This window comes from Piliocolobus tephrosceles, chromosome 14 (assembly GCF_002776525.5).
Source record: "Piliocolobus tephrosceles isolate RC106 chromosome 14, ASM277652v3, whole genome shotgun sequence".
Lineage (NCBI taxonomy): Eukaryota > Metazoa > Chordata > Mammalia > Primates > Cercopithecidae > Piliocolobus > Piliocolobus tephrosceles.
Window position 1 is genome coordinate 88,680,871 of NC_045447.1, and position 14,083 is coordinate 88,694,953.

Here is a 14,083-nt window from a genome sequence, read left to right on the forward strand (position 1 = left end):
CTTACTGTGTAGAGACACTAAGGAATGGCATATGCTTCTGTGGGAAGCCTGGAAGTCCTGCTGGCTGCTCATAGCTACCCAGAGGAGGAACTGGACTATCTGAGCCCATAATGAAGTTTCCAAAGACTAGAGCGAAGTCCAAGTCTTGGAAGGGCTGTGTAGGTGATGTCCTCCTCAGAATATGATACCATCTGCACTCCAGCTTCACGCCTACCCACACTGAATTGCTTGGTTTCCCGAGGGAACATCTTAGAGTAATGAAAGAGGACAAATGAACTCAAACAAGATGAACGAAGAATTTCACCTAGCTTTGTTTCCATTTTCAGTCATTCATCCAAAGTAATTCTTTCCCTATGGACACTGGACACATCACCCCTATATCACACAGTGAATGGCCCTGAGTCCTGGGGCCATTTCTGTCTTGTTCCCACTAAAACATCAGGCTCTGCTTTAAAGTACACACCTAAATGTTTATTGAATAAACGATGGAAATCCCTTCTACCTAGAGCCTAAGACATAGACAATGCCCCGACACCTTCTCTTTTTATGTCAATCACTGTGGATTCTGCGCATCTGGTCGCACTCCCTCTGGTGAAATTCAAGGCTGTATAGACGCACACAAAACAAGAAACTTCCAAGTTGTAAAAAGATGTGAATAATTGGCATGCATTTAGTATAAAGGGATTTCATGAGTGATTAGATTCTTTACCTTTTCTCTAATTCCCAATCCATCTAAATTTGTCCTGCACAAAAGTACACCTATAAAATAAATTTGACCAAAAAAAAAAAAAAAAAAACAAAGAATCTGACCTGAAACCCTTCAGTTTATAGGTAGTTTCTAAAGCTACAGAGATGAGGTTTCCAAAATTTTTCTATTAACTGACTTTTTTGTTTTATTTGTTTTACTTGACTCACTAACCACATGTATTTACTCCTAAGATAAATTTATAGCAATGGATACTTCTGTATAATCAAGGCAAACAAGTTAAGAGAGAGGATTGAGTAGTTTCGGATACTTATTTGGTATAATTATATGGGAATCTGAGTTGATGATTTTGTACTTCATTTCTACCATATGGCAGTAGGTAACACACTAATTCACAGTGTCCAAAAAGCCCCATTAATAATTGTGCAAAGAGATAAGCCATAGGGTATTTGTTTTTGTTACTTCTTCCTACACTAAAAGGAAGTATCTTTCTGGAAGGGCAAGTCTGTGTCTGTGCTGGCGAACAGAATTATGGGCAAGAGATGAATATATGACCCAAGGCAGATTCAGCAGATTTAGTGACATCAGCCCACAAAATCTAGACGGTCTGAATCCCATAACATAAAAGAAATGTGTCAGGAGGATGGGAGGGTCTTTTGACAGAGCCACAATTTATTCTCAGTGAGGAAGGAATTCATTGCAGCACATAAACCTCTATGCAAATAAAAGCAATATAGTGTCTAAGGACACTGAGGATTAAGAATAATGATTCATTTCAACTTTAGGTCCAGAGACAATCCTGAGGCTGTCTGGGACATCTTCAAAAATGCCTCCTAAGCACATCTTATGTGAAATTTATCATGAGGAGAAATGGTCAGGGGTGTGGGTGGGGTGGGGAATCTGGAGAAGAAAGGGCTCAAGCAGAAGAGAAAACAAATGATTCTCTATAAGAGAAAAAGCTGCCTCTTCACTATATCACGCAGATGAAGTTTGGTCTGAACCTTCATTAGGACGGGTGCCTCATGCCAAGTAAATTATGCTAATACCAGGGAAGCCGAATAGGTTTTCTCTCCTATTGATAAGTATTGCCTAGTATGTAGTATTGAATGATTCCAAAGCCCTGAAATTATGGTTGATTACCTATGTCTAGTAAGGAGTCAAGAATGAAAGGCAAGATTATTTCTGAATCAGAAGAATCCCTACCTTCTTCTGATTCAGCAAGCATTTTTAAAGTGCTTTAGAAATTGTACCAATAGCCAAAGTGAGATGCCTTCATACCTAACTGCTTTCTACAGCCCCCTGCTTCCCTCAGAGATAAAGTGGCATCTTCATTTTGCTATATGCATTTGCTCTCTGTCGATTAGGCTCCAAGAATGTTTATTTCACCATATCTGGCTGTTTACTGTGGCCACTAGGAGACAGCTTAAAATAACTGTTGAAAACACTGGATTTTCATTCTCTCCTGAAATTTCACTGCTATATTGGTATATTAGCTATCAAAAATATATCGGTAGTCATCAAATTTATCAATAATGAATTTGTTCAAATTTAGCTTAAGCGAAGAATCAAAAATCAAATCCACTTGGAATACACACACTTGTGTCTTTATGTGTATAAAAAGGTAAAGGCATGTGTGCATGGGTGTGTGTGTCTGTGTGTGAACTGGTAGCATGCGTAAGCCCACTGAATCTTCTCTATCATTTTATTTTTTTTTCTTTTTCCTACACCCTTCACAAAGGAATCTTCAGGATAACTGTTTCCAATTGTGCTACTACAAATTGATACTCACTAGAATATGTCCTCCCGAGTGGCATGTCTCTACAAAAAGACAGAACTTGCCCTAAAAGGACAGGTTTCACAGATGAAGCTTCTTCTATCCAGAACTGCATTGCCCAATCCACATGTCACTATATAAATAATTTAAATGTAAATGAATTTAAATTAAATAAAATTTAAAATTCAGTTCTTCAGTCACACTAGCTATATTTCAAGTGTTCATTAGGAGCATGCAGCTTGCAGCTACCATATTGGAAAGCACAGAGAACATTTCAACATCACAGGGAGTTCTGTTGGAGAAAAAGAGGAAGGAGGAGAGAGGGATTTTAAAATAATGAATAGGCTTAGGTAGATTGAATCAGACTTCTAATACAAAGCCTACAGCACTAAAAAAAAGGGTGGCAGAAGAGGCACATCTCTGAAGCTGAAAAGAGTTAAATTAAGACCAGTTTCATTGGTAAGCAGCAAAATGTAAATATAAAGAACTTTACAACCAAAGGTAGTAGATAAAATAATTTTAGAAATTTATAGAAAGTCATAGATGATAGTCAGTTGGGCTCTCTTGAAACCAAAAACACATGTTCATGTGTTATGTAAATAGAAATCTTTGAAGGAGCTATGACTTTATTTTTCAAATATCAAAAACTTCCATTCCGTTTAGAATACCACAATTCAAATAAATATAAAGTGATTTCCGATACTTTCACATAAAATTGTTCTTTGCTATTATGGGATCAAAAGGAGGGTTAAGAGCATATCATAAGCAAATACCATCATCACTGAATATTTATAAAGCACTTGCAATGTATACAGAATTGTGCTGGTTTCTTTAAGAGGTAGCAGTTTAACAAGAGGCTGTCTTTACAGTCAAGTGAATGTCATTAACAGAATAATTCAAGTTTGAGAGGGGCAAACAGTTAAAATATATGCCAGTCTGATTAATATGTAGTGATAAGAAGAATGCTAATATTTGAAATATGAACATGGCCTTTGTTAAAATAGTTCTATGCATTCAACAAATGTATTTACAAATAGTGAACATGAATTATGTTAAGAAAGTCAGTGGGTTTATTTTAGCCATGTACTGTAATTTTTTCCCAAATTTGTCACCACTGTTATTGCAAGAAGGGGCATAAAACTGAAACACTGACTCATCAATGTTTCTGAAATAAATGGAAAATTAATCATAGAATAGTATTATAGTCATTGTCAGTGAAGTCTTTGATTTAGGATTACACTTGAAATAACTCTAAAATGTAGTAGTTTTAAGTTGCTTCTTTGAAAATATTTCAGTTGCTCAGTGACCTGATAAGTCAATTTTGTAAAAAATGCAGAGCTTTTCTTTGTTGAGTTTTTAGATGTTAACTGTGGCAGAGGTCTTCACAACATACTCTTTTGACATTGTTAGCTTGTGATTATGATGTCTGTAGTTAACAGCAGATTTCTGCGTACATCAGCGGCAGGTCAGTTCTATGGCTCTGCTTATTGTAGATGGCGTTGCCTGATATGACCAAGGAGATTTGGCTCTGCTTCACATATCCCCCAGCAAGTTTATCCTCCAGCAAGATAGCTCAGGCATGTCCTTGTCATGGTGAGGTCCACAATCACACAAGCCTTTTTCAAGTCTCTGCTGTGTCACATTTGTCAGTATTCCATTGGTCCACAGTAGGTCACATGACCCTGGGCAGGATGCCTGCAAAGAATGAAAGAGCACTGCAAATTGACATGTGGAAGGGCATGGAAAGAAATAGATAAGAGGAATCAGGGTCATTAATGCAATCAGTCCTCCACAAAGTATATTTCACCTAAACATAGAGTAAACAGAAATCTAAAGCAAGGATTAAATGGAAAAAGAGTTTAAAAAAAAAAAAAAAAAACACGTTTCTGTATTTATGTTAGAAGAGTTTCTTATTCTCAGTCTTTAATTCCTATAAATTTCAAACCAATAAAATGCAAAATTACTATACTAAAATAAATCAGAAAGTAGATCTACCCTAGCTAAAACAAAAAATCCTGATCTATAGCAATGGATACAAAACTTGTATTCACTTCCACGACTCTACAACAAAGAGCTATTCTGAACCTACCCAAACACAAAGGGCAGAGGGGCAGCAAATACAGAGCTCTCCTTTCCTGGGGGAGAAGGGGATGTTCTTTCTGAATCGATATTTATAGTTGTTTATTTTTTCCTATACAAAAGGTGTTTTTCCTCTAGAGAATAATATGTAATAAATTGCTTAGAAAGATGTAATATAAAGATACAGAGGAAGCTTGCCCTACAAGTTACTGTAGAATTCGGTACACAGACAAACCGGAAATGTCACCTCAATTAGTAAGCAAATAAATTTGTCTCTGAGAATCAGAAAGGTAGTGTCTCTACAAACAAAGTTAAATACAATGATCTAAATAATTCAAGACCATATAAAACCAACCACTAAGATGGAAAGGGGAGTTTAGTCTGAATGAGTCAGATTGTTTGTCTTCACACAGAAAAAATTACTAGATAATTATCACTTCGTTTTCCTACTTAGGCAGCAACAGAAAGCCAGAATGTACGGTTTTTTGTTTGTTTGTTTGTTTGTTTGTTTGTTGTGTTGTGTTTTGTTTTGTGTTTTGAGATGGAGTCTCCCTCTGTTGCCCAGGCTGGAGTGCAGTGGCTCAGTCTCGGCTCACTGCAACTTCTTTGGGCTCACTGCAACTTCCACCTGCCGGGTTCAAGGGATTCTTCTGCCTCAGCCTCCCCAGTAGCCGGGACTACAAGCACATACCACCACACCCGGCTAATTGTGTGTGTGTGTGTGTGTGTGTGTGTGTGTGTGTATTTTTAGTAGAGACGGGGTTTCACCATGTTAGCCAGGATGAGCGTGATCTCCTGACCACGTGATCTGCCTGCCTTGGCCTCCCAAAGTGCTGGGATTAGGAGTGTGAGCCACAGCGCCTGGCCCCAGAATGTAGGTTTTTAAGAAGGATTAAGAAGATACAGAAAGAGTTTGGCTTCTTCAAGCCCAGCCCTCACATCCACAATCCAGCAGGCAAGAAGGAGGAAAACATGCCCCAATACCCACAAGTGAATGCGACACTTCCATTTACTTCCCGTGAATCAGAACTTAATCACCTACACACCTGCCAGTGAGGGGGATGAGGAAGTACAGTCTCCACTCTGATCAGCCTGTGCTCAGATAAATATGGTAGCTCTGTACCCAATGGAAAAAGAAAATGAATTTTGGAAGAATATTGGAGGAGAAGGGTGAATGGCAGCTCTTTCAGACTGTGGGACTCTCTTCTGTGTTCCCTTTGTGCTAGATAGTTTTTAAGCACTTCACCATTTAGATATTCTCAGAAGAGCATCAACCCTCGTGATTGAATCCAGGAACTGAGCCTTTTTCTAAACTCCATTTCCTTCTTTCTCCATTCTCTGAGCTCCTAATACCAAGAGGTGGTGGGCATACCATCACAAAAGAACAGAAAACAGAAACTCAGACAGGAGCCTCCAAGTTTGCCATAGCCCCCACTATTAACATGAGCTGAACGATGCTAGATAATTCAGAGAAGGTAGTCCTGTGACTTAGGATGTTCACATCCTAAAAAGGCAGTTGACAACCTGTGAGGAGAAATGTCAATATTCACAACAGTTCAGGAGGTTAAGTATCTGAAGAAACAACACATTGAAATGAAAGCACCTTGATATTACTCTGTGACTACTTGCAGCACTTCTTCCTTCTTTTTCCTCAGACTGCCTGAGAATATTGCCAGAAGAGATAGGAAAAATAAAACTTGGGAGTGGTAGAATGAGAAAAGATAGTTACTGTTTTGATCACTTGCTGGGCATCGGATGCCCCAAATTGCTATTTTCCAAAGATTCTTATCATTTTATCCCAAAAGCCAACTGAAGGCAAATGATGCCGTCACTTAAAATTATGTTTATCACCCAGCCCCATGCCTTTGGTCTTACCCAACACACTATTTAGAAAGTCGACCTGACCAGGTGCAGTGGCTCACATCTGTAATCCCAGCACTTTGGGAGGCCGAAACAGGAGGCTTGCTTGAGGCCAGGAGTTCAAGATCAGCCTGGGCAATGTAGTAAGGCCCCATCTCTACAAAAATTAAAAAAAAAAAAAAAAAAAAGCTGGACCTGGTGGCATGCACCTGTAGTCCTAGCTACTCAGGAGGCTGAGGCGGGAGGATTGCTTGAGCCCAGGGAGCCTGAGGTTTCAGTGAGCTATGATCATGCCATTGCACTCCAGCCTGGGCAACAGAGCAAGACCCTGTCTCTTAAAGAAAATTATTGTAAAAAGTAAAAAGAAATTTAAGAAAGAAAACAGAAAATAGATTTGAAAGTGAAATACTAGGGTCCAATCTAGCGATCTAGTAATCCTAATGAATAAAAGTTAGTTGGTTAACATTTTCATAGTGGGTACTATTACTAATTTGGTATTTGGTTTTTTTGGTATTCGGTATTTTGGTTTTTTGCGATTTTTTTTTTTCACAGGTAAGAAAAAAAGAGGAAAACATGCTTTCTAACTTCATGGCAACGAGAAATACGTAATAAGTTTTTCTATTTCTTCCTGGCTTAGATTTATTTCTCACTGTGGGCGTAAACCAGGACAGGAACCCTCTGAATATAACCTTTCCCCAGATGTGGAGTGCAAATGAATGGGTTCTTTTTTTTTTTTTTTTTTTGAGACGGAGTCTTGCTGTTGCCCGGGCTGGAGTGCAGTGGCCGGATCTCAGCTCACTGCAAGCTCCGCCTCCCGGGTTGACGCCATTCTCCTGCCTCAGCTTCCCGAGTAGCTGGGACTACAGGCGCCCGCCACCTCGCCCGGCTAGATTTTTGTATTTTTTAGTAGAGACGGGGTTTCACCGGGTTAGCCAGGATGATGAATGTGTTCTTAAGTGATGGTGTTAGACATGTGTGCATCTGATGTTGAAGGCACAACCATCCCGTGACCCGTTGTACCTGAGGTGGTTAACGCGAATGATAACCACAAGTGCTGTTTTCTGCTTTTCTTTCCAACCCAGCTGTGAAGTTTGGGAGGATGTCCAAGAAGCAAAGGGACAGCCTGTATGCTGAGGTGCAGAAGCACCAGCAGCGGCTGCAGGAACAGCGGCAGCAGCAGAGTGGGGAGGCAGAAGCCCTCGCCAGGGTGTACAGCAGCAGCATTAGCAACGGCCTGAGCAACCTGAACAACGAGACCAGCGGCACTTATGCCAACGGGCACGTCATTGACCTGCCCAAGTCTGAGGGTTATTACAACGTCGATTCCGGTCAGCCGTCCCCTGATCAGTCAGGACTTGACATGACTGGAATCAAACAGATAAAGCAAGAACCTATCTACGACCTCACATCCGTACCCAACTTGTTTACCTATAGCTCTTTCAACAATGGGCAGTTAGCACCAGGGATAACCATGACTGAAATCGGTAAGTGGAAGTCTCCTCCCAGTGGCTTTTTCTGAGATTCTGCTTTGAATTTACTTTGGTCCTATTTAATATGGTCATTTTCTTAGATTTAAATGGAATTACTTGGATTCACAGCTTCCACTGAGAAAACAAATTTATTTTAAAATATATTCTAATAAATGTCATTTTTCCCCGCCCCATAAAAGTTTATTTCAAGCAAAGGAAGAAAGAAGAAATTATAAATAGAGAGATGCTATCTGTAAAGAACAGATGCTATCTGTTGAATTTGGGTTCTCACTGAAGGAAAAATGTTATTGGTATAAACAGGGAAATTTCGGCATGTATTCAAAGTTGATGCTATTCAAAGTGAAATTGCTGAAGGATATAGAAACAGTGTGGAATAACCAAACGAACAGGGGCCCAACTCTTCCTCTAAGATAAATGGGGACAAACTAAGCAAACAGTATCTCAGCTTCCTTCTTGGTGAAGTCAGGGCGATAGACCAGAGGACCGCCAAGACTCTTGTAAATCTGAATTCAAGAATTCCATATGGGATTCTGAATTACAGCAATGAAAAGAGTGTAGTCTGGAATGTTACGGAACACGAGAGTAACAAATAAGCTAGTCACAGGCATGATTGCATCAGAAAGCTGATCCTCTTTCCTCCGATTCCTAAGGAGCAATCTTCAAGAGTGCCCTGTCTTAGTCAAGCTCTCTTCTGACCCGCTGCAACTTTGTTTTACTCCATCAAACGCAGGAGTCTATTAAATGTTTAACCAGTTAATCTCATCAACTAACTGCCATAAAAATATCGAAGTAGGTTTAACACATTACTCTCCTGGGTAACAGGGTGGCATGTTAACAGTAGCCTAGAAGAGCTAAGCAAACAGTGGCGATGTGATCCCAGGCTTCACTGCCATATTTAGTGTACTGGAGAAAGCAGGTTAGAGCTCAGGAACCTTCGAGGGCTCTTGACATGTTACCCAAAGAGGTGGCGGAGCAGAGCGATTAAGAATTGTGCTACCTGAGTTTAAATCCTGGCTCTTTGGCTTATTATTTAAGCTGGAGCAAGTTTCTCAATCCCAGTTCCTTCATCTTTACAAGGGGGAAAGCACGAGTTTGTAGCTCACAGGGACATTGTAAAGTTTAAACGAGTTAATACATGTAAAACATAGCAATGTTTGGCACTCAGGAACTGCTCAATAACTCTTAGCTATTACTGTTTTATGCTGCATGCTCAGTCACCTTCTCTGTCTAACCTGCAAATAGGAGCCTAAAGCCTACAAGTGTTTTAAATTAAGCTGCTGTGAACACATCATGAAATACATGGCCATATTCTTGACTACTTGTACCATCTGGTTGAGGAAGAAGCGATGGTACACAGTTATAAACCGGAAGTGTTGTTTTCTCCCTTTTAGCAATTCAGCAGGTGACAGTGAGTAACATTGTTGACAAAGCACCTGTAATGACTTTCACAGCTGAGAGACATAAAAAAAAAAAATCAGGGCCGGGCACGGTGGCTCAAGCCTGTAATCCCAGCACTTTGGGAGGCCGAGACGGGCGGATCACGAGGTCAAGAGATCAAGACCATCCTGGCTAACACGGTGAAACCCCGTCTCTACTAAAAAATACAAAAAACTAGCTGGACGAGGTGGCGGGCGCCTGTAATCCCAGCTACTCGGGAGGCTGAGGCAGGAGAATGGCGTCAACCCGGGTGGCAGAGCTTGCAGTGAGCTGAGATCTGGCCACTGCACTCCAGCCCGGGCAACAGAGCGAGACTCCGTCTCAAAAAAAAAAAAAAACAACAACAACTATAATAACAAAAATAGTCAATTATTACTGTCATCCTTAACCTTGTTTCTACTATATCATGGGCCCTTCACACATTTACTTTTCATGAACATCTTAAAAGATAAATTAAAAGAATATTTCTGTTATACAGATGCTGAAACCAAGGCTTAGAGATGTCTCATAATTTCCCAGAGTCCTATAGTTACTAAGTGACAGAGTTCACCTCAGACGGTCTGATTCCAGAGTCCCTCCACTCCTCTGTTAACCTGCTACCTTCCATGGGTCTCAATTCATAAACTGCATTGTCAACTAATAGGGATGTTCATTTAAAACAGTCATTCGATCTTTTCAAGAGGGAAAAGGCACCTTCCTTTGCGTTTATACTACTTAATATCTAAGTTCCTGAGTCTACTATTAATTTGGGAGACATGTTTGAATCCTTATAAAACAAAAACTCGCAACAGTGGAGCAATCTTCTGCCCTGTATTCAAAAGGGGAGTCTTCTAAGAATTCATAAATCATAATTTTTTTTATGATTTAGCAACCACAGGAAATATTATGGAAAGAGAACTACAGCCAAACCATCAGGTCTGGGTGACCCTGAACAAGTCATTTTTCCCCTCTGACCCTGAGTCTATCCTGTGAACTGATAGAACCAGACTAGAGAATCTCAAAATGTATCCAGATATTCTGCACAGACACTGACATGCAAAATAAACTCACATATATTTTCCTCAATTGTTTCAACCTCTAGTCTTTAGATATCTTTAAATATGTTTCAAATATTGGAGGATTTTTTCATCAGACATTTAGGGATCCAAATGTACCGTCCTGCCAGTGCTCTCAAATTTAGCAGACCCCTAAGCCTAAATATTGGCTTGGTTCACATTTCGTTAAAACAGCAATGCCACCTAGTGGACACAAACACATTCTATGAGTGTTGAATCTAGGTACCTATGAAGAGCCACAATAGTGTCTTTCCTGTCATTCCTGCACCATCCAAAACATTGACATTCATTTCACTAAAATATTAAATCCTTGACAGTATCACGGGGCAGGAAGGCATCTGTGGTATAGTGTGGTGGCTAAGAACTCTGCTTCTGGAGTCAAAGTGCCTTTGTTCAAAACTCAATTGTGCCTTTTCCCTTAAACAATTCACTTAACTTCTCTGAGTCTCAGTTGTCAACCCAGGGCAGTAACAGTCTTTATCTGTGTGTGTGGATTAAATGAGTTAATATTTATGAGTTCTTAGTACAATACCTATCATGTGTAAGCACCATTATTATTAATAATATAACTGATATTTTAATTGACTATTACTTAATATCACTGGTTATTGCAGATAATATAATTACCTTTGATCGAGCACCTACACTGTGATGAGCAATGTCATATTTTAATCCTCATAACAATCCCATTATGCCTGTTATGTAAGTATTTGTGTATTTATTTTACTGATGGAAAAATCGAGGCTTAGAAGTTATATAACTTGTAAAAAACAAAGAACACATATGAGCCCATAACTGAGTACATCAAAACTCATTCTTCTAACCATTATACTGTATTTCCTCCCACCAATGGCAGCTCCTCCCAAGCTGACTGCTATTCTCACAGCAAAACAGGTTTGGTGTTTGCTGCCTACCTGACCTCCTTCTATGCGCTGCAAACTGGAGCTTTCAGAGTACGCACGCTGTCATTTTGACTTGATTTCATTAATGGGCATCTAAACCAATCTGGTTGGTGGCAACTTGCCATAGAAAAAAACCCTATGCATATAAAACTGAAAATCGGATTTTGCCACATCCCGACTGGGTGAATTTGAGATTATGTCACACCAAAAAAAAAATTTAACATCATCATTGGCTACCAGAAGTCCTGATCTGCTTCCTCTGGATTCTAAGAGAATAATGAAATGTGTGCAACTAGGTCATTATGCTTCTGATATGGGGCCATCTTAAAAGCAGATCGCTTTTAAAAACCAGTTTTCAGATCAGTCCATATAGAATAGATATCAAGAGTTTAAAATGTTTGATAAAAATATGCATGTAAGAACCATAACACAACTGTATAAGCAACTGCATGCAGATCCCAAAAAGTCAGTTTTTGAATATTAGCAGAGTCAGGAATATTCTCCCGAAAACCAACTTGTCTTACTGAAAGTTCACCAATGAAACTACAAAATTCCTAGGTTAAGGCCCCTCATGATAATGTTTGATACATGGAGAAAAATGTAGAAAATCCTTTCATGCATTTTAGTGATTTTGAGGCTCACACCAATTCCTTCAGGTGAGCAGTGAAGAAACCATTTCATTGCACAGATGAAGAAATTGAGAGTCTGAAACAGTGAGTGATGTTCCTAGGATACAGAGTTAGTTACGTGATAAAACTTGAATTCTAAGGTTAATGTTAAGTCACTGTCCTAGACTGCCAGGCATTTCTTCAAATACCTATTTTTGAAATGTGCCATACACTCAGGAAGAGCAGAACAAGGTTTCTGCCCTCACCATCTAGGAGATACCATGAAAATGAACAGTCATGGCAATTCACCACATCCTATAGAATACGTTCTGGGCAGGATGCTACCACATTCTTCTGGAGGTGAGGGAAATGGCAGGTATTGATCAACCTGAGCCACATCTCTTATCAGGAATGTTTTATTCCCAACTTTTGAGGGGAATAAAATGTGGATAAGCAAACAGAAAACCATGAAACATTTCAGGAGTTACATTCTTGGGTTTTTCTAAAACTGTAGGAAAAATAAGCCATGAAATAAAAGAATGGCAACAAGTAAGCTGAAAATTAATATTTAGACAGCAATATTAACTGGGTTTAGCTGGAATTTTACTTCAAGCTGGCGTGATGGATGTGTTATATCTTTAGGGATAAAATTTTGCAGTGGTTGGTGGCAAGGAGAGGAAGCTAGCTAAAAGATGCTCCGTAAACATACAGAAAAGGAAAGTAGAACATCTTGTCTTTGCCTCACCACTAACGAGCTCAGATGAGTTGGGGAACTCTGCAGGACTAATACTCTTAATGAAAGCTCATTTAAGCTGGAAGTGATTGACAATGTATCTACAAGATCCCAGATAACAAGACAATTCAAACAGCCAAACAACATGCTTTTCTATATTTAAAAAATCCATCAAATTAGCTACAATGCTAAGGGTATACATTGCCTTTTACAAACATTACCTTGGTTTGCTCTTCTATTCAGTAATTTTCTCTCCAGATAAAGACAATGAAATGTGAATTAATTGATCTCTTCTTGTATAGTCTTTAACATGGACTTATTTTCATATTGCTTTTGTGTTCTATTTATAGAACCTGGAATGTTAACCATCATAAATAAATATAAATCTCTTTTTTAAAAATTCACCTATTACAGAAACTGAGTATTAATAGTTAAAGGAGATTACAAAGAGGTATTGGCCTAAAAGCAATCTAGTCCCTGTAATGTACTACTTCATTCTATTAAGGCTACATAAAAATACAGAAGATTTTACTAGTAGTGTTTTATTTTGCGGAATTCTATTAAAAGTGGTGGTGTTTCAATTGTAGCTTATTAAGAACCCCAAGAAGATGCTTTGGTCTTAAAGCAGCACCTTTAATGGCATATGCTTTTAAGGATAAATATCTTATACTGTTTAAATCTATTATGCACATCTAACTACCCATGCAGAAATGGTGCAGAGAATAGAACTTAACTCTTGCTATATACTTCCTGTGTCCTGTGATAGAACCTGTATCAAATACAGGTAAGCATTCCATTTAGAAGTAACTGTCCAATACATCATTAAAACAGATAGAAGTAGACCAAACTAGCAAGAAAAATTATTTGAACAATATGGGGACAGGAAAATTCAGTGTTTACCTCTTTCTTCCTTGCCTTGAGAGGAGACATCTTGTGAACTTTCATTATCATCTAACCCTTCTCTCACCCCCACCCCAACCACACACCCTTGCAGGCAATTTAGGGAAAGTACATTGAGACTGGAGGTCCTAACTCTGCATACTAGCCACGTGAACGTATTCAAAATTCGTCCAGCTGTCTGAGATTCTGTCTCACCATCTGAAATATAAGACAATTGGACCAAATGACTTTTAAAGACTATGGTTCTTTCACCTTCCAGAGATCTTTGGTCATGTGCATTAATATTCCCCCCTTGTTATAGCCACGGACACAGACAAGAATAGGGTAGAAGAGAGGAGAGGACTGGGAAGCAACTAAGCAATTCTGAATTATGCTGAATAACTTGTCTATGGCAGTAGCCAGCACACCTCCCTCCTGGAGAGCAGGACGATACTTGGGGCTTTCACTGAGTGAAATGACAAACATGCAGTTAACAACCCACTGCCAAATCAGAACTGTACACCAGCCTCTTCTCTCCATCCACCCTCCAAAAAAAAAAA

At 39.2% G+C, this 14,083-nt stretch overlaps 1 protein-coding gene across 1 annotated transcript in view; it reads left to right on the forward strand.

The window, feature by feature from the left end:
• Window positions 1-14,083, forward strand: part of RORB (RAR related orphan receptor B) — a 195,158-nt gene that overhangs the window by 137,902 nt on the left and 43,173 nt on the right. Inside the window, exon 4 of the mRNA XM_023213294.3 lies at window positions 7,502-7,903. Coding sequence (XP_023069062.1) covers window positions 7,502-7,903 — 402 coding nt within the window. The remainder of the gene's footprint in view (window positions 1-7,501; window positions 7,904-14,083) is intronic.